We start from the raw sequence: 21,566 nt of genomic DNA, 5'->3' as shown, positions 1-21,566 counted from the left end.
AGAGGTGGGGAACTTATATAAATGAAAGGGCATTGATGCTCTTCTTTCTTAGATAACTGGGTGGGTATAAGTTATAAATCAAAGTGCCCTGATGAGAAGTCAAAGACTGATTCAATGCTGGATGAACTTCTAATTTCTGCTCCTTACGCAATCACTTACCTTTAGTTCTAACCTTCTTTTCTTTAAATGAGATTTTTGGGTGATACGCTCTTTAAAAACTGTCTATAATGAGATATTATTTGCATATATAACTCGCCATTTTTTGAGTATAACTTGATGAGTTCTGAAAATGTATATAATCATGTAACTATTACCATCGTCTTAATATAGGATATTTCATTCCCTTCCCCACAAGAGTTCCCTGCTATCCCTTTGTAGAATAACTTCTCTTATCCTTGGTCCTTGGAAAACACCAATTTTTATCACTACAGCTCTGTCTTTTAAAAAATTTCACCTCCAGCTTCTTTCATTGAGCATAATATTTTGGCGATTCATCAGTGTTGTACATGTCGATAATTTGTTTAATTTTTATTTCTGTGTCGTATGCAGTTGTATTAATATATCACATTTTTTAATCTATTAATCAGTTGGTGAACATTTGTATTGTTTCCAGGTTGTAGGTTTTTTTTTACTATTACCTATGAATCTATTGTATTATGAGGAATTATTTACAAATCTTTGAATGAACATAAGTTTTCATTTCCTTAGGTAAATAACTACAGACATGGGATTGATGGTTTAGGTAATAAATGCATGTTTAATTTTTTAAAAAATATTATTTTATTTATTTATGCATACAAGAAGTGTAGGCCAGAGGTGTGGGAAGGTTGAGAGGATTCACCAGAGACAGAGTGGGGAGCAGAATAGGCAGATCAATTGAAACACACTGCTGAGGGGAGCAGTGGGCATGACAGGAGAGATCTCTTGCCCCATGTGGGTTAGCTTCCTTGCTGGGGATCAAACTCATGCTGCAGTGGCTGGTGATAGCTTGATAGTGCTGAGATTTTAACCCCTGTGCCACCAAAGAGGCCCTGCATGTTTAATTTTATAGGAAACTATTTACAAACTCTTTTTTTATGTGGCCATACCATTTCTCTTTCCCACTGGCAATATAGAAAGTTCCAGGTGACATGATTTAGAGTTTGGTGACCTTGGCAAAGTTTAAACTTCCTTAACCTTTGTTGGACAATTATTATTTAATGGAATAATTTATGTAAAGGCATCTGTTTATATAAAGGTAGGTTTATATTGTGCATTATGGAAGCGGGCCTTATTTTAAGCAATCAATATAAATAATACTGTATGCCCATAATATCATTTTCAGGAAGCGATCAGCTACTTTGATGGTTATTTAAAATAATCCAAATAAATGTATTTTACTCTGTACAGGCCAATTCTAGCATTACCCAGGTGAAATAAATCAGGGCAAAATGACATCCAGGAGACTGACATGGGTACACTGAGGTCCCATGTGTGTGAAAAATACACTTCAGAATCAATGGGCCTCAGCAGATCTTTACCCTGATTGCATGTGACCATGACCAACAACCACAGCTCGATTATAGTGGCTGCAATCTCCTTATCATTGCACTCCAAACAATGAATGTTGTCTGTTTATCTTGTACCTTCTCTAAGAACCAACCAGTCAGCAATGTCCCACAATCTTGGTGATAAATGACAGTGATTATCTGCTTTTCTCTCATACAATCTCACAGATTTGCTGCTTCAACAAAATAAACATTTCTTCACTCCTTTGCTCCACATAGGAAAGCTTGTTGTTTTGTTTTTTTCCAAACATCATGTACTTTATTTACTTTTTCCTTTTTTTTAAAGATTTATTTATACAAGCACTGGGTACAGTCAGAGGTGCGGGAGGGTGAGAGAATTCACCAAAGCCAGAGCGGAGAGCAGAACAGGCAGAGGTACACTGCTGAGGGGAGCAGCGGACGGCAGGAGACATCTGTGTGCCATGTGGGACCCTCGCCCGAGGACTGGGGATCGAACCAGCGCGGGCAGAGGCTGCGGGCAGCTTCCCAACCCAGCGCTCAACCACTGCGCCACCAGGGAGACCCCATCAAGTACTTTACATTGCCCAACATTTTTTCTTAGAGAGGTTCCTTAGGCCTAGAAATGTCCCTACTACTCACCTCCCTGCTAATCTATTATTCTTACTTACAGGATCAGATAAAGATAAATTACCATTTCTCCTCAAAACACTCAATGGAATTCATTGTTTTCTCAATTTTTATATATATAATTCAATATATTTATTAAACAAACATTTATAGAATGCCTGCTGAATGTCAGAACTCTTTAAAATGCAAATGACAGAAGCCTAATCCAGGTAGTTTAAACAAACTAGCTCATGTTTTCATCTTCCCCTATATTTCCATTTTACTCTATTTATAATTCAATATACTTAGTCAACAAACATTTATAGAGTGCTGGTAAATGTCAGGACTCTTTTAGATGCAAATGATAGATACTCAAATCCAAATAGCTTAAACAAACAAGTTCACCTACCTTAAAAGTGCAAAGCAAAACATGGGGAGATTCGAGCATTCAAATTAGTATTCATCTTGCTTTTGTATAGGCTGATTAGATTGGATTCCCTAGATAGAAAGCCTGTGAGAGAATTCTTATAAAGGAATTTATAAGGGGGGCCTCCCCGGTGGCACAGCGGTTGAGCGCTGGGTTGTAAAGCTGCCCGCGGCCTCTGCGGCGCCTGTTCGATCCCCGGCTGCTCCCCGGCCACCAGAGGAGGGTCCCACATGGTGCGCAGACCTCTCCTGCCGCCCGCTGCTCCCCTCAGCAGTGTACTTCGGTCCTTCTGCCTGCTCTGCTCCCCACTCTGGCTCTGGTGAATTCTCTCACCCTCCCGCGCTTCTGACTGTACCCAGTACATGTATAAACAAAACAAAACAAACAAACAAACAAATAAATAAATGAATAAAATACATGCCTCTTAAAAAAAAAGCCTTTAAAGGGCCTCCCCGGTGGCGCAGCAGTTGAGCGCTGGGTTGCGAAGCTGCACGCGGCCTCTGCGGCGCCGGTTCGATCCCCGGCTGCTCCCCGGCCACCGGAGGAGGGTCCCACATGGCGTGCAGACCTCTCCTGCCGCCCGCTGCTCCCCTCAGCAGTGTACTTCGGTCCTTCTGCCTGCTCTGCTCCCTGCTCTGGCTCTGGTGAATTCTCTCACCCTCCCGCGCTTCTGACTGTACCCAGTGCATGTACAAACAAAAAACAAACAAACAAACCAGCAAACAAATAAATAAAGCATGCCTCTATAAAAAAAAAAAAAAAAAAAAAAAAAAAAAAAAGCCTTTAAAAAAAAAGAATTTATAAGGGGATGTTTTCAGGAAAAAGTGTATAAGGGAAATTAGTGGAAAAATAAGCAAATATGAAATCTCAGCTGGAGTCAGCCTTTCCTCACAGGGAGAAATGGGACATAAATCTCACCATAGAGTTTATCCCCCCTTGAGGAAGGGAGACCTGTCTTCTGTATTCTCTTGCCAGTCAATCAAAAGCTGGGGAGCATGAGATGGGGTAGTCCTGTGTTAACCTTCCAGGGCAGGGGATCTGAGATACCGGCAGTTTCTGTGTGGATGGAACTTGTGCTGCAGAGGCTGCAGATAGCTTCATAGCGCTGCTTAACCCCTTGTGCCACCAGGGAGGCCCAGGTGTTGTTTTGCATTCTTTTGCAATAAATATGGTGTCAGAAGAGGGTTATTTTATCAAAGAAGAGGGAATGCAAAGATGTGTAGGCAAAGACAAACGTCCAGTCTACCAGACACCTGGTACTTTCAGGAGTAAGGAATACAGTGATGAATAACAAAAAACACCCAGCTGTAATCCCTTGGCACACATTCCTCAGCCTTGTTTAATGTGAGACAGACTAACAAGAAAATGAAATGAGGTGAGATATATGCTTTGGAAGAGGAAGGATAGATTGCTAAGGATGTTTTGCAAGGTAGGAGTCACCCTACTCTGTTTTAGAGGTTCTATATCTTATCTCCAGTGCTAGATATTACCCTAAATATTGTAAATTTTCAAATAAGCACTTGGAGTTTGTGTGTGGATTCAGGAGTTTGAGAAAGAAGTTGAACCACCCCCAGCCCTGCCCCCTTGTCATTTCAGTTAGTTTATGAACCATGCAAGAAAGTCATTCATCGCTTTCTGACCACATTATGCCTTTAAGTAGAGCTATTCATATATCTGTGTCCTAATGACCTTTTTACCTAAATCCTAAACTCTGAAATTATTTTCAAAGAGTAGACTTGTCAACTTAGATAACATTTAATTTCTCTCAGTTTAGTTGAAACATAATTGATCATCAACTTTGTTAATAGAGTATTAAATGTTGCAAAAGATATAGAGATGAATAAACCTTACTGCTAGCAACCTAAGAACTTAGGATTGCTACCTAGAAGGGAAAACACAAACACCTGCAATAGTGAGGAAAGTAAATTTCATTTTGTTCATTTTCTAGATGGGTTCTATGGGGATTGCAGGTTTTTAAGTGTGCTTTTGATTGTGTTCAGTAGTTGTCAATAAATCTATGGTCGAGAGGACATAAACTCAAAGAGGGAAAACTTCATATACGTGACCTCAAGACAAGAGCAGGAAATAGTCAGTCATCCTTGACTTTTATCTCTTTATTTTGCCTTCCACACCCAGTCCCATCTATAGATCAAATTTCTGCACCACCATCCCACTCCAATTCACCCTCATCTCTTACCTGAACTCAACCCCTCTCTCACCTGCAAGAAACTTCTTGGAATTCTATCTACTGCATCACTTTTATCCACTCATCACAGAGAAGGCAGGGTAATCTTTTGAAATTATAAATGTAATCACAGCTTTTTCCACTTCTAGTCCCAACTCTATTTAAAATCCTGTTTGGCTCTCCCAATACATTCAGTATAAAATCACACCCCATTTGACATCGCATTAGGTGATATGTGAATTAACACAGCCTCCTTCCTGATCATTAAAACCCATCATTGGCCTTCTTTACTTCTGCAGCCTCTGCATTGCACTGCAGACACTGGAGGCTGTGCACATGCATCACTGTAATCAGGAATTTGGATTTTACTCTTTGTGGAATGGAAAGACACCAAAGGGTTTTAAGTGGGTGTATGATGTGGTCTGTTTCTGTTTTTGAAATGAACATTCTGACTACTGTGTGGAGAATAGATTGCCTGGAGTTTAGTACTATCATCCATATGTGGAGTATTTATAATGAGCTGTGTTGTAGAGTAGTTGTAGGGTCACTTTCAAGCAATGGCACAAATACAGGAGGAGTAATATTTTTGAAAACACGCTAATGTAATCTGTTTTTGCATTTCTAAAGTATAACAGTCTATCTGGTAGAAAGTAAACATCATCTCCTTGGGAGAATTTGGGGACTGTTACAGAAGGATTACGAAGAAAAAGAAGTAAGTAATATCCAGCAATTTGAAAGTTCAGAATAGCATGCTTTAAATTCCTTTAGCATCTATTTAATGTATCAAAGATAAAATCTTAAGAATTGGATCATAGTACTCCTTCCATAGAGTAGATAACATGATCCCTCCACTTACTATGATTAGTGCAGGAGATGTGCTGCCCTGTGGTGGGGAAATGTGGCATGGGGAAATCAACGAAATAAACTCCTACCACTTTTGGGCAAAATGGGTGTGGGAAGGAGGCTGGTTGGAAGGGAGGGTGTAGAGAGAATAGAGGAAAAGGAAACAAGTATACTCATAGATTCTCTTCACCTCTTAGTATTTGATCTGAGATGGAGAGGCTTTGGATAATTTAAGATAAACGCTGAAAACAATTTTTTTTTAAAGATTTATTTTTATATGCATATAAGAGCTGGGGTACAGGCCAGAGATGGGAGGGAGGGGTGAGAGGATTCACAAGGGACAGAGTGGGAAACAGAACAGGCAGATTGACTGAAATACACTGCTGAGGGGAGCAGCGGGCAAGACAGGAGAGGTCTGCTGCGCCATGTGGGTTGCTCCCTGGCCAGCTGCGAATTGCTTCATAGTCCGGTGCTTCACCCCTTGCACCATGAGGGAGGCCCCTGAAAACAAATTCTTGCCCTTGTCCCCACTTAAGACTTAGGAAGGAAATCACTGTTCTGAGTGACTCCAGATAAGAAGGGAAAGTAAAGTACAGCATAATAACGTGAATTGAGCGACCTAGTCAGATAGAGTTCAATTTGCTCTCCCAGGCACTCCAGATTCCCTTAAGGTAGGGACTCTGAGTTGAAAGCCGATGGTTCTGATATAGGTTCACAGAAATAAGAAGATTCAGTAGCACAAACATGAATAGTGGATGGAGCAGTGTCTGGTTGGAGAATGAGAGTGTAACTGTAATCATACCTACAGACAGAAATTAAAGCAAGCAAGGAAAGGCCTTTAGAAACTGAACAAATAAGAAGTAGGCCATAATTTCATGCCAAAGGTCAGGAATGAACTAAATCCATCTGAATGGATGGCATCAGCACACATGTGTGAAGCAACTTGGGGGTGCAGTCTTGCTCCAGATATCACAAGGTCATGTAGGTCAGGACAATCTACATATAAAGCCTTGAATCATTTTGGAGAAAAAGGGGGGGAGGTAAATTACATTTACAAATCTTTTGAAATGACGGAATTGAACTAACTTATCCCAGACTAAAACTCTGTAACCAATGGACTCCAATACAAAAACTCCTCACTCAGCCCTCCCTCCCAGACCCTGGCTATCACTACTACTTTTTTGTCTTTATTAATTTAACTATTCTAGGCACTCTCATCTAAGTGGAATCACAATACATACAAAGAAATCATTCATTCTTTTGTATCTTACTTCACTTTGGTTCATCCATATGGCAGCTTATGTCAGAATTTCATTCTTTTTTAAGGTTGAACAGTATGCCATTGGGTATTTATACATCATTTTGCTTATCCTCTCATCCTTTGATAGCTATTTATGTTGTTTCCACTCTTTTGGCTGTTGTGAACAATGTTGCTGTGAACTTGCTGTTCAAGTCTCTGCTTTCAATTCTTTTGGATATCTACCTGAAGGTTTAATTGCTGGTTCATACAGTATTTTTTATACAAGCACTGGGTACAGTCAGAAGCGCGGGAGGGTGAGAGAATTCACCAGAGCCAGAGTGGGGAGCAAAGCAGGCAGAAGGACCAAAGTACACTGTTGAGGGGAGCAGCAGGTGGCAGGAGAGGTCTGTGTGCCATGTGGGACCCTCCTCTGGTGGTCGGGGAGCAGCCGGGGATGGAACCGGTGCTGCAGAGGCTGCGGGCAGCTTCGCAACCCAGAGCTCAACCGCTGCGCCACCGGGGAGGCCCTCTAAGTTTAAATTTTGAGGAATCATTTATGCTGTTTTTCACAGTAGTTCCCCATTTTACATTTTTACTAACAGTCCGCAGGCTTTCTAATTTCTCCACATTCTTGCCAACCCATGCTATTTTCTGTTTCGTTTTTTATTTTGGTTTTGAAATAGCTATTCTGATTGGTGTGGAGTGGCATGATATTGTGATTTTGGTTTGTGTATCCCTAAGTTGTTGAGTACGTTTTGTGTGTTTCTTTTTTTTTTTTTTTTTTCAGGCATGTATTTTTATTTATGTATTTATTTATTTATTTATACATGCATTGGGTACAGTCAGAAGCGCGGGAGGGTGAGAGAATTCACCAGAGCCAGAGCGGGGAGCAGAGCAGGCAGAAGGACCGAAGTACACTGCTGAGGGGAGCAGCGGGCGGCAGGAGAGGTCTGCGCGCCATATGGGACCCTCCTGTGGTGGCCGGGGAGCAGCCGGGGATCGAACCGGCGCTGCAGAGGCTATAGGCAGCTTCGCAACCCAGCGCTCAACCGCTGCGCCACCGGGGAGGCCCCGTTTTGTGTGTTTCTTGGTCATTTGTATGTCTTCTTTGAAAATTTGTCTCTTCACAATTCTTTCACCCTTTTATTAATCAAACAATCAAACAATTATTTGTTCTGTTGAGTTGCAGGAGTTCTTTATGTTTTTCACATATCAATCTCTTATAAGATATATGATTTGCAAATATTTTCTCCCATTCCATGAGTTGCTTTTCATTCTATTGAGAGCCTTGATGCACAAAAGTTTTGACCTTTGGAGAAGCCCAATTTTATTTTTTCATTGTTGCCTATGTTTTTGACGTCACATCTAAGAAATCACTGCAAAATCAAATGTTATGAACTTTGCCCCTATGTTTTCTACTTAGAACTTTAGAGTTTTAACTTTTACACTTAGGTGTTTGATGCATTTTGAGATAATTTTTATTAATAATGTGAGGTAAGGATCAAATTTCCATGTTTTGCCAGTGAATACCCAGTTTTTCATATATCATTTGTTGAAAAGACTATCCTTTCCTTATCAAATTGTGTTTCTACCCTTGCCAAAAGTCATTTGATAATGTGTACATTTATTTCTAACTATTCTATTTCATTGTCTGTATATCTCTCATTAGATGACACCATGTTGATTACTGTAAGGCTGTAATAGATTTTGTTTCTTTTTTTTTTTTTAAGATTTATTTATTTATGCATACAAGAACTGGGTACAGAATAGAGGTGCAGGGGGTGAGAGGGTTCACCAGAGACAGAGTGGGGAACAGAACAGGCAGACTGACTGAAATACACTGCTGAGAGGTGCAGTGGGTGAGACAGGAGAGGTCTGCTGAGCCATGTGGGTAGCTCCCTGGCCAGCCAGGATCAAATGAACAGCAGAGGCTGCAGATAGCTTCACAGTGCTATAATTAACTCTTGCATCATCAGAGAGGCCACTGCCGTAATGGGTTTTGAAACCAGGAAGTGTTATTTTCCAACTTTATTCTTCTTTTGTAAGATGTTTTCTCTATTCAGGGCCCCTTAAGATTCCATATGAATTTTGGATGGATTTTTCTATTTATGTACAAAAGCTACTGAGATTTTCGTAGGGATTGGTGTGAATCAATGGATCACTTTGGGTACTAGTAACATTGTTTAAAAAAAAATAAAAAGACAGGACCAAAATGTAGTTTCTTGTACAAAGCCCACCAAGACTTAGTACCTAACCTAACCAGCCCTTCTGCAGTTTGAGCTTTCCTTAGAATGCAGTATTAATTGGTCAGTAGGGAATCTTCTGATCAACACCAATGAAGTAATCTTTTCTAGTCCCTAAAGAAATATAAAATAATCTGTCAAAAGATCTTTGTCTATTTTCTAGAGTTAGGGTCCTTAAAACTGAAATAATTCTCTTTTCCCTTATCTTGTCCTCTTTCTGCCTATAAAAATCTCTCATTTTGTGTAACTTTTTGGATCATCTTTCTACTTGCTGGTGGGGTGCTGCACAATTCATGAGTCACTTAAAAAAGTCAGCTAGGGGCCCCCTGGTGGTGCAAGGGGTTAAGACACAACCTATGAAGCTGTCCACAGCCACTGCAGCACGAGTTTGATCCCTGGCCAGGGAGCTACCCACATGGCGCAGCAGACCTCTCCTGTCTCACCCGCTGCTCCCCTCAGCAGTGTATTTCAGTCTGTCTGTCTGTTCTGTTCCCCACTCTGTCTCTGGTGAATCCTCTCACCCCTCATCCCCACACCTCTGGCCTGTACCCCAGTTCTTGTATGCATAAATAAATAAATCTTTAAAAATAAATAAAAAACCAAAAAGTCAGCTAGATCTTTGAAATTAATGCGGTTGGATTTTTGTTATTTAACAATATTGAGTCTTTAATTCATGAACATGGACTGTACTGGTATTTATTAGTGTCTTTAATTTCAGTCAGCAATATTTTATAGTTATCATTATATAGGTCTTTCACTACTATTGTTAAGTTTATCCTTAAGTATTCTATTTTTTTAATGCTATTGTAAATGGAACTGTCATCTTACTTTTTTGGTTGTTCGTTATTAATGTAAATAAATGCAATTGATCTTTGTGTGCTGATTTTTTTCCTGAAATTTTGCTGGATTCATTACTAGTTCTAACAATTTTGTGTATATGTAATCTTTAGGGTTTTCTGCATAAATGATCATATTGTCTTGAAAACAGAAAATTTTACTTCTTCCTGTATAATTTGAGTGTCCTGTATAATTTGAGTGTCTTATATTTCTTTTTCTTGCCTAATTGTTCCATATAGGACTTCTAGTGACATCTTGAATATAAATGGCAAAAACAGGCATCATCCATATTTTGTTCATGATCTTAGAGGGAAAGTTTTCAGTCTTTGACTGTTGAGTATGACATTAGTTGTGAGTTTTTCATATGTAGCCTTCATTCTGTTCAGGTAGTTTCCTTCTAGTCCTAATCTGTTGTACATTTTTATTATGAAAGTGTGCTGAATTTTGTCAAATGCTTTTTCTGCACTGATTGAGATGGTCATGTGTTTTTCCCCCCTTCATTCTGTTAATGTGGTATATGATGCTAATTTTGGATAACTATGCAGAATCTGAAAGGGACGGGAGATTCCACAATCAAATCAAGAATATCTCTGTTCCGCTACCTAGGTCTTGAGGAGCTTGAGAAGATAAAAAAAAATTTAGAGTTAGGGATGTTTCTTCACATATAATTATAGTATAAGTAAACATACTTAGATATACTGTTTCAGTGTGTGTGTATTTGGGTGAGATAGGGAGATATTACTCCGTAATTACTATAAATTATGTCTCTGCCACTTATAGTTGGATAACCCTGAATAAGTTTTATTTTTTTATTTTTTAAAGATTTATTTATTTATTTATTCATACAAGCACTGGGTACAGTCAGAAGCGTGGGAGGGTGAGAGAATTCAGCAGAGCCAGAGCGGGGAGCAGAACAGGCAGAAGGACCGAAGTACACTGCTGAGGGGAGCAGTGGGCGCGGCAGGAGATGTCTGTCGTGCCATGTGGGACCCTCACCCAGTGGCCGGGGATCGAACAGGCGCTGCAGAGGCTGTGGGCAGCTTTGCAACCCAGCGCTCAACCACTGAGCCACTGGGGAGGCCCACCCTGAACAAGTTTTAAACCTGTTTCTGTTTCAGATTCCTCAGTTGTAAAATGGGGTTTTAAAAAGTCCCATTTGGGCCTCCCTGGTGGCGCAAGAGGTTAAGATGCAGCCTGTGAAACTGTCCATACCTCTGCAGCACTAATTCGATCCCTGGCCAGCCAGGGAGCAACCCACATGGCACAGCAGACCTCACCTGTCTCGCCCGCTGCTCCCTTCAGCAGTGTACTTCAGAAAATCTGCCTGTTGTGTTCCCCACTCTGTCTCTGGTGAATTCTCTCACCTGCCTCCCCCCAACCTCTGGCCTGTATCCCTGCTCTTGTATGCATAAATAAATAAATCTTTAAAAAAAAAGTCCCATTTCAGGATTTTAGTAAAGATTAGAGAGATGTTTATAAAGCACTTAGAATAGTTCCTGGCATATAGTGAGTACTCTCTAAGGATAGTTAGTACTATAATATTGTACTCTGATTAATGGAAGAGATGAATTTCTCACTGAATTCAAACTTAAAATCAGATTATTAGCTAAATAATTAGTGGCAAGGAAAGCATTTACAGTTGAAAAACTATTGCGACAGAGAGCTTTGTACTTGATAAAAGATTATCAGCTTTATCATTGGTGTGTGTCATGTTATTTGCACCTGAAAAGAAACCAAGATGCTCCCTCAGGTAAAAAAGTAATCTTTCAATCTGCAGAGATTGCATGTAAATGTGGGCGTCTGACCTTGAACTTTCTTACTACCCACAATAAGGTGTGGGGCAAGTTACACAGCCGCATCTGCCTCTCTTTCCCACTCCAATGGACCTGGTATTATTAAATCCTATTTTTCTGTCTCCACCAATATAGCACACATTCCTCAAGGTCAGAGTCTATGCCTGACCTCTTCTATAATTCCATACTTTGCAACGCAGAGCTTCAACTTTAGCAGATATATTTTGATTTGAACTCCCTGCTTTTTATCTCTTGCCTTTTATTCTCTGTTACATAACACTGAGGACAAAGCCATGAATGTGAGACATAGGTTTAAATTCTGGTCTTGTCCCCTCATTAGTTGAGTAAACTTGAGCCGGTGACCTTATAAATTCAAGATTCAGCTTCTCATTTAAAAGATTGCAATATTTGGGGGCCTCCTTAGTGGCGCAAGGGGTTAAGCTCTGCACTATGAAACGGTCCACAGCCTCTGCAGCACGAGTTCTATCCCCCGCCGGCCAGGGAGCTACCACATGGAGAGGCAGACCTCTCCTGTCTCGCCCACTGTTCCCCTCAGCAGTGTATTTCAGTCAGTTTGCCTGTTCTGTTCTGTTCCCCGCTCTGTCTCTGGTGGATCCTTTCACTGCACCCCCCCCCATCTCTGGCCTGTACCCCGGCTCTTGTATGCATAAATAAATAAATCTTTAAAAAATAAACAAAAGATTGCAATATTTACCTTAGAAAGGCTCTCAGAACCAAATAAGACAATACATAATATAAAGTGGAAAGGACAATAGATGTCCAAAAAAAAAAAAATGTATTTGCCGTGGAATTTTTCTATATCATCACCTCTCTAATTTTCTACTAAATTCCTAAACTTCCTTTCTCTTTGAAAGTTGCACTTACTTGTTCATCTTTCCTGCTGTATCACCATGATTTTTTTTTAATTAATCGACTTCATTTTTTAGGAAAGTTGTAAGTTTACAGAAATTTAAGCAGATAGCTCAAATTCCCATATAACCTTCTCTCCTCCCCCTGCCTCCCACCCCAGAAATCTATTTTTATGAGTCAAAAATGCATTTTCGGCCCTCCCCGGTGGCGCAGCGGTTGAGCACTGGGTTGTGAAGCTGCCTGCAGCCTCTGCAGCGCCGGTTCGATCCCCGGCTGCTCCCCGGCCACCAGAGGAGGGTCCCGCATGGCGTGCAGACCTCTCCTGCCGCCCGCTGCTCCCCTCAGCAGTGTACTTCGGTCCTTCTGCCTGTTCTGCTCTCTGCTCTGGCTCTGGTGAATTCTCTCACCCTCCCACACTTCTGACTGTACCCAGTGCTTGTATAAATAAATAAATAAATCTAAAAAATTAAAAAAAAAAATGCATTTTCACTAACTAGAGATTGTGGTTTATTCATATTTCCTTAGTTTTTTGACTCAATATTCATTGTCTGTTGCAGAATATCATCTAGGACACCATGTTATACTTAGTTATTCTGTCTTCTTAGGCTCCTTCTGGGCTGTGAAAATTTCTCACTTTCCTTATTTTTGACGACTCGACCATTTTGAGGAGTACGCATCAGGTATATTGTAGTTTGTTCAATTTTCATCACATAATCTCAAAGTAATATTCTAACTGCATGTTTGATTTTTGAAGACCCCAGGATTTATAAAAATTCATGAATGTAAAGTGATCGATAGCTTATTAAATATTTTCCTCTATAACTTGTAAAAGCTTATAGAGAGACAAAAATAAGGAACTGAATATTACAAAACACTTGAAAAATTCGACAGCATATGTTGTCATTTTAAGTATTTTTGCTCATTGTCTCTAAATACGGACAAGTTTGGAGACTAGTGAGAGGGAAGGAGAAAAGTTTTTCTCTTGGATCAAAAAACCCCAGATATCCCCAGAAAGACCCTTAAAATAAAAGAGTAAATCAGCTGTTAAAGAGAACACCTTGTATTCTGTCAACAAAATGTGAAATTGGGAGAACTGTAGCTGGATTTCCCACCCTTGAAATTTTTTTTCATGCCAAGTCATTAAAGCCATATTAATTCCTATTGAGCAAACAGAAGGAAAAAGTATCAGTCTCCAAGTAAACCTCCCATGAGGCACGGGACATAGCACAGCATTCTTAATCCTCCCCAGAGGTGATGAATACTACTGGCGATCTGATCCCAGCTTCAGCAAATTTGACAATGCTAAGAAAGGCTGAGCTTTTCAAAGCAAAATAGCCGTACTCAGCTCTTCTCTCTGCCATGGTCACAGCAGCTTCTTGTGCCCACATAGCCCCTATTGCTAAATGATTTCCTTCTATCAAATACCTGTAGTCTAAGAGTCTGATGGTTCAGATAAACTATGTGCCAAATCTTGGGAAGGTATCTTGTCTTTGTGGAAAGGTCAAGTAGTCCTTAAAAAAACATGAAGGACCCCAAAATATTATGAATACACACGAGTTTAGAGAAGACTATAAGATAAAACACCTCACCATACATAAAAAAGCTTTCCACAATTTGTACTCACCTACATCTTTAGGATGATTGCTCATTTCCCCTTTCCTTCTACTAGCATATATTCAGTCTTCATCTCCTCCACAGTTTGCACATGATGTTCCCTCTGTCCCTTCTCTCCTTTTCTGATGGAAAACTCAGAATCATCCTCGAGAACACTTTAGCTTCGCAGTAAAATAGCCTCCAACAACTCCAGGGAAATTTAGTCACTTTCTTGTCTGTGCTTTTATAAACATTTGTTTATAGGTGTGTTATAACACCTATCACATTATATTTCAACTACGTGTTAAATTTGAGGACAGAGATCATGTCTCCACCACCTAGTGATTAACACAGCCCCTGACAGATAGTAAATATTCAGTGAAATTTTTTAAATAAATAAATATTGTCTAGGGTCTCCCGGGTGGCGCAAAGGGTTAAGACACAACCTATGAAGCTATATGCAGCCACTGCAGCACGAGTTCGATCCCCAGCCAGGGAGCTACCCACATGGTGCAGCAGACCTCTCCTTACTTGCCTGCTACTCCCCTCAGCAGTGTATTTCAGTCTGTCTACCTGTTCTGTTCCCCAATCTGTCTCTGGTGAATCCTCTCACCCCCCACCCCCACACCTCTGGCCTGTACCCCAGTTCTTGTATGCATAAATAAATAAATCTTTTAAAAAATGAATATTGCCTAAATTGGTTGCTTAATTTTTTTCTAAAACTAGTTTAATAATACGATTGTGTTCAATATGACAATATTGATAATGAAAGCACTAATTGCATTGCTCCTGCCAATTATGTCAAATGTGCTCAAAGAATTGAGGGAAAAAAATTTCCAAATTAGAATTTAAACATGGCTTTGTAGCAACAATGAACAATATATTTCTAAAACTATTTGTATTTCCAGTTTTCCCTCCTCTTGACAGGGAATAACAACAACAAAATAGTACCAAATCACACGTGTACTTTGCATTAAGAGAGGTTTTTAAAAAGGCCAAATTATATCATTAGAGAAATGCAAATCAAAACCATAATGAGCGCTCACTTCGGCAGCACATATACTAAAATTGGAACGATACAGAGAAGATTAGCATGGCACCTGCGCAAGGATGACACGGAAATCCATGAAGCGTTCCATATCTTTAAAGGTGTAACTTGTGAGCTTGACTTGGAGTACTTTATCTGCAAATAAAATTGGCACCATGTGCTATCTGTACCAAAAAAAAAAAAAAAAAAAGCCAAAAACCACAATGAAATACCACACCTGTGCAATGGCTCATATCAAAAAGTATAAAACAATAAGTGATGCTGTGGCAAGAAAGGAAACCTGGTATACTGTTGGAGTTAATGCAGACTCATTCAGTACTTATGGAAAAACAGTGTGGAGGTTTCTCAAAATATTAAAAATTTTCTAACATGCGATCTAGCAATTTTACTCTTAGGTAGCTACCTGAAGAATACAAAAACACTAATTTGAAGAGATATACATACTCTTATGTTCATTGAGACACTATTTTTTTTAAAGATTTATTTATTTATGCATACAAGAACTGGGGTACAGGCCAGAGGTGCGGGGGGTGAGAGGAGTCACCAGAGACAGAGTGGGCAACAGGAAAGACAGATTGACTGAAATACACTGCTGAGGGGAGCAGCGGGCAAGTCAGGAGAGGTCTGCTGCGCCATATGGATTGCTTCCTGGCTGGACGTGGATCGAATTTGTGCTGCAGTGGCTGCAGATAGCTTCATAGGTTGCGTCTTAACCCCTTGCACCACCAGGGAGGCCCATGCTGCACTATTTACAATAGCTAAATTATGGAACAACCCAGTGCCCAGGGATAGATGAATGGATTGAGAAGATGTGATATATATATATATATATATATATATATATATACACACATACACACACAATGGAATACTACTTAGTATAGCAAAATGAGCTCTTGTTATTTGTGATGACATGGTTGGAAGTGGAAGGGATCCTAATAAGCAAAGTAACTCAGAAGGAAAAAGTCAAATACTTTGGGATGGTTTCACTCACTTGCGAAATATAGAGAAGCTAAACAAAGGGCAGGTCAAAACCTAACCAATAACAAATCCTATAAAGCTGTTAAATTAAGGCTACCAGAGGGATGCGGGAGAGTGGAGAGCAATGTGTGGAGGGGGCCCAGTGGAATATAGTGGAGGATTATGGGTGTCTTGGTGGTGGGAGTTGCTGGTGGCATCTATCTGAAGAGGTGTGATCTTGTACCTCTAAATCACCTATATAGTGCTCTAAAGCAATATTACCTCAATAAAATAAAATTTTAAAGTAAAAAGATAAAACTAATAGATTTTTACAGTCAAAAGTAACTTTTTATCTATCTAGTTCATGTTTCTACTTTGTATGAATTATCCTTGATAAATGTTCACTAGCTTTACTTCACCACTTCAAGTGATGGGAAACTCACTATTTAAGAAGGCCCTCGATTCCTTTTGAAAATTATAATATCTAGGGGCCTCTCTGGTGGCACAAGGGGTTGAAATGCAGCACTATGAAGCTAACCGCAGCCACTTCAGCACAAGTTCGATCCCCGGCCAGGGAGGTGACCCACATGGCACAGCAGACCTCTCCTGTCTCGCCCGCTGCTCCCCTCAGTAGTGTATTTCAGTTAATCTGCCTGTTCTGTTCCCCACTCTGTCTCTGTGAATTCTCTCACCCCCCATCTCTGGCCTGTACCCCAGTTCTTGTATGCATAAATAAATAAATCTTTAAAAAAAGAAATTTATAATATCTAGTGAGCCCAATCTGTATCTTTGTATCCTTTAGCCTTTGAACTCAGTTCTTCCTTCTTAAACCACAGTAAATATTAATACTTGTTCTTCATTATGATATTTCTATAAAGAATGAAAAATAGTTGTATAGTCATCCCAAGTCTTTTCTAGACATTTTCCCCCAGTTTCATTGAACTGCTCCTCACAAGTTGTATTGTACAACATTTCCACCAAACGTGTGCATTTTCCAGACTTATAGTTTGTCTTTATTGCTTCTAAAGTGGAGCCTGGATCAATATTCCAAGATTTATCCAGTGTGGAGAATTTCCCAGAGCAGGACTAGCATGCCTCTCATCCTAGACTCATACTGGCACTGTTCAGACTTGGACCGCTTCTTACTTAATGTAGAATCAAACGCTGGAAATGGTTAGCATAAGATGGAATAACAGTAAGCCTCGGTGGGAGCAGAGTTAAGAGAACTGATCCAATTCTAGACTTTAGCTGGAAGGCAAGCTGCCTAAATGAAGACTAGCTATACCAAGGACATTCAAGGAATTTTGAACTGCTAGATGGGGACCAGATTGTAGCAATATTTGAGATCAGACAGGTGGCAGCCTCGAGCTGGCTTTCATCAACTCGAGAACAGGAGAATCAAGACCCAAGACCTGCAGTTAAAGTCAAGGGAACTGGGGTACACAGAAGGCCTCCCTTTCTAGGAGAAAAGTGGGATAGTAAGAAAATGACGTTGGAGTTATAAAGACCTTTGTTGGATTCCATCTTCTCTACTTTCCAAACTTCAGTTTTCTCATACAAAAATGAGGCTAATAATAATATTTAAATATTTAGTTAGTACATATCCAATATTATTATTGTAATTTAATTTACAAAAATAAAGTGTAAATTAAATGTATTTTAAAATAATTTTATGTTGGAAGCCTTTAAAATTATTTTCTAAGAGCATTTTCTCATCATATTTTAATACTTCCTTTAAAGAGAAGCACTATATCTATTTTTTTAAAAGATAGCCAGGAATAGTATGGATTGATTAAAAATACTTTTAAAAGTAAGCATAATGAACAAACAACTATAAACCAGAGACAAACTATGGGGGGGGCGGCCAGAATAAGAGGGGTGCAATTGTATTGCATGGGGAATATAAAAATAAAAAAAAAGTAAGCATAATGTATTATGATTCATTATAATCCTTATAATAATCCTACCAAAATTCTGGTTATAACAAATACACTTATTTTCAGATTTTATTTTCTAGTAAGATGGCAACTTTATTGTAAAGCTTGGTACGCAGTCTTTTTATAATATAAATTCATTAATCCAGTTAGATTTACAATTTAACATTTGTTATAAATCTTTGCACAAACCCTTTCCCAGTCCCATAGTATTTTTGTTTTAACATCTAATTATCTTACACATCAGAGAAGGGGGCACCACCCAATAGGGGTGGTTCACGTGCTGCTCTGATCTGATAGTTATGACCAGAGAATTGGGAGTGACATCACCTGCAACAACAAAAAACTTCTTAGATGAGTAGAAGACCCATATATATAAAAGTCACACTTGAGGTTCTACAGTTCATGAGCTTTCTCAAATTTACCCAAGTTTAAGAAAGCATCAGCTGTTAATACACTTGAAAGGAGACCTTGTTCTGGAACATTGTGTGGTGAGTAATCTTTAGTTCAGATGATACTTGTTTTTTTAATAATCAAGCAATTATTTAATGTGTACCATTTTCTACAAATACCATGTTGTTTGTTCAAGGTAAAAATGGGTAAAATGTAAAAGGATCATTTGATTTATGTTTAATATAAAATATGCACTACAAAATAAACTTATGCTACTAAATCATTTATATTTTTAAATCATTGATTTTTGTGATTAAAGTCTGTTAAGATACCTTGCTTTTTACAAAACTCATCTGAAGTTACACAAAAAATATTTTACATTTAGCATATGCCTTATTACCTTATGGAAATTTTGAAATAGACTAATAAGGAATGAATAATTCTGATTTAAATAACCAATATAAATTTATTAAGTTGAATTAAATTTCCTTTTTTTTTCCTACAGAATATCCTTATCTGGATTATTTGGTTTATGACTAAGAGAGAGTTCAATCTTTATAGTTTGAGAAATTCAGTCTTACTGCTGAATGTTTATTCCCTTACATAAAGCCTTTTCAAAATTTTTATTCTGAAAGCCGTAATGAATTTTAAGTGTGTTTTACAACCATTTCCCACCTTTTTCATGACACTCTTGTAAGAAGCTCATCTCTCTATTGAGAATAAGGAGCACAGCAAAGGTGTCTGAAGTTACTAGGTAAAAGTGACTAAGCTAGAATTAGGAACTTCTATTTATGGTGCCTTTTTCTGACATACAGAATTAAAGAGGATTCATTTGTTGCTTCATCAATAGTTTTATATTGCACAGTGAAAATAAAAGGAGTATAATATCATGTTTTTGTTACTTGTAATTGGTGTCATTCCATTTAAAATATGAGTAGATAACCACTTTATGTGTATGTTAAAAGGGGGAACATTAAGCATTAAGAAAAAGCACTTATAATAATAGGCTTTGCAATTATTGAAATGAAGATTAAGGTAAGACTATTCTATTTTGAGATGAAAAGGTTTATGAGGAAAGTGCTAAAAATTATACTCAAACAAGATTGTTAATAAGTTGAAGCAATAGGATACAGACAAGCATTTTTATATGAAGCTAGAACTCTCAATCCATATAACAAATAGCTAGATGATTTTTAAATGCCTTGACTCATTCTTTTTAATGGTAGGAGAAATATTCATTAATTCAGCAAAATCTCTAAGTTAAAGCCTTTTAATTTGGTATTTATGATTTTTATTGCAGTGCCTGAAATGAAGTTGACTTTGCTAATAAACAATGTTAGCAATTTACCTAGTTACGAGAATTAGTCATTTTCAAGCAAATTACAAGCATTTCATTAAAACCAACAGAAAGTGTGGGAGGAAATTCTAAAAAGCTTTTTTACCCTTACATGCCTTAAAATTCATTTATGAAAATTTGCACAAGACTCTCCAAAAGAGATACCCAAGAAGCCAAACCTGATCTATTTTCTAAATCAAATTTTGTGTATATAAGATATACACTAATGTATCTGTAAAATAGATGGTTTTCAAAAACCAATCATGAAAACCAGTCCAATTAATTCCTATCCCATCCTGCACAGTTGTATGGTTATAAATGTAAATTACCATAAAATTAATTACATAGTTTGGGATGTTAAAAATATTTAAAATATCTCCATTTTGCTTTTCATTTTAGGGAAGATGATGTCTGCTAAAGACATTGTTAAAGTAATGGTTGTCATGTTTGCAATTTGTTTTCTTGCAAAATCGGATGGGAAACCTGTTAAGTAAGTACTATAACCTGTTCTGCATTTTAAGAGAATGGGAACTGGATTTTTAAGGATGACTTTGCGATTTGGCAGAGGGGAGGTAATGGAGTGATCCTCTCTGTTTCTGTTCCTTCCAGGAAGAGATCTGTAAGTGAAATACAACTTATGCATAACCTGGGCAACCATTTGAACTCTATGGAAAGGGTGGAATGGCTGCGGAGGAAGCTGCAGGATGTACACAATTTTATTGCCCTTGGAGCTTCTCTAATTAACAGAGGTGGTGGTTCCCAAAGTTTCCGAAAGAAGGAAGACAATGTTCTGATTGAGAGCTACCCAAAAAGCCTTGGAGAAGCAGACAAAGCTGATGTGGATGTATTAATTAAAGCTAAATCACAGTGAAAACAGACCTGAGTAGAGCACTGCTGTTGCCAATGCAGGGCAACAATTTTCCTCGCTGCTAATTTTTTCCAGCTCTATTAAGATTATAAAGTGCCAATATTTCTAATATTTCCAAGCTTTACTTGTGATCCATTACTAGCCACAATAATTATAATTTTAAATGACTAGTTCGATTCTACTTTTACTCATTTAAGAGTTCTCTTAATTATTCTATTTCTATTGTTTATTCTTTTAAAGTATGTTATTGCATAATTTATAAAAGAATAAAATTGCACTTTTTAACCTTTCATCTTACAATATAAAATAAAAACTTAATGATCATTCTAAATAATGATGTTAGGTATTCTCTCTTAAATCTTTGTGGTTATGAAAAACAGAAGTTTAAATTGATCATGACAAGGGGCCTCCCCTGGTGGCGCAGCAGTTGAGTGCTGGGCAGCCTCTGCAGCACTGGCTGGTTCCCTGGCAGGCGGCGAGAGTCCCACCAAAAAAAAAAATAAATAAATAAATAAATAGATCATGACAAGATAGAACAATGCAAAATGTCTTTTTATTTATTTATTTATTTATTTTACCTCAATAACATCTTTATTTTTTTTTAAATAATAGATTTTATTTTTATATTCCCCATACAATTGCAACCCCCCCATTTTGACCCCAATCCCTCCCCTCCCACCCCCCACCCCCGCAAAATGTCTTTTTAATAAAGCTATTTACATTCTGATATTTTGACCATTATACCTTTAATATTACCAAAGTACCCAGGTCCCCAAATCCTTGACTGTGAAATAGTACAGTTTATACTCCCACCAGCAGAGCTAAGCCCCCCATCTCCCTATTTCCACATACAACTGGAGCTATATAACTTACTAAAAGTTT

General features: G+C 38.5%; 1 protein-coding gene and 1 non-coding gene across 2 annotated transcripts; both read left to right on the top strand.

Annotated features, from left to right (window-relative positions):
- The first annotated feature begins 15,183 nt into the window (after positions 1-15,183).
- On the top strand, positions 15,184-15,290 carry LOC119256381 (U6 spliceosomal RNA). The gene has a single exon (XR_005127722.1). It is a non-coding gene; the product is annotated as a U6 spliceosomal RNA (small nuclear RNA).
- A 3,110-nt stretch (positions 15,291-18,400) lies between these two features.
- PTH (parathyroid hormone) lies at positions 18,401-20,687 on the top strand. Its single transcript, XM_037521687.1, has 3 exons — positions 18,401-18,445; positions 20,221-20,306; positions 20,426-20,687. The coding sequence occupies exons 2-3, from the start codon at positions 20,221-20,223 to the stop codon at positions 20,685-20,687; spliced, it is 348 nt and encodes a 115-aa protein (XP_037377584.1). The 5' UTR covers positions 18,401-18,445.
- The last annotated feature ends 879 nt before the right edge of the window (positions 20,688-21,566 follow it).

Source organism: Talpa occidentalis, unplaced genomic scaffold (genome assembly GCF_014898055.3).
Source record: "Talpa occidentalis isolate TD23 unplaced genomic scaffold, MPIMG_talOcc4v2.1 talOcc4.3, whole genome shotgun sequence".
In the NCBI taxonomy this organism is placed as follows: domain Eukaryota; kingdom Metazoa; phylum Chordata; class Mammalia; order Eulipotyphla; family Talpidae; genus Talpa; species Talpa occidentalis.
Note: the sequence above shows the minus strand (reverse complement) of the source record. Positions and strands in the feature narration are given on the sequence as shown.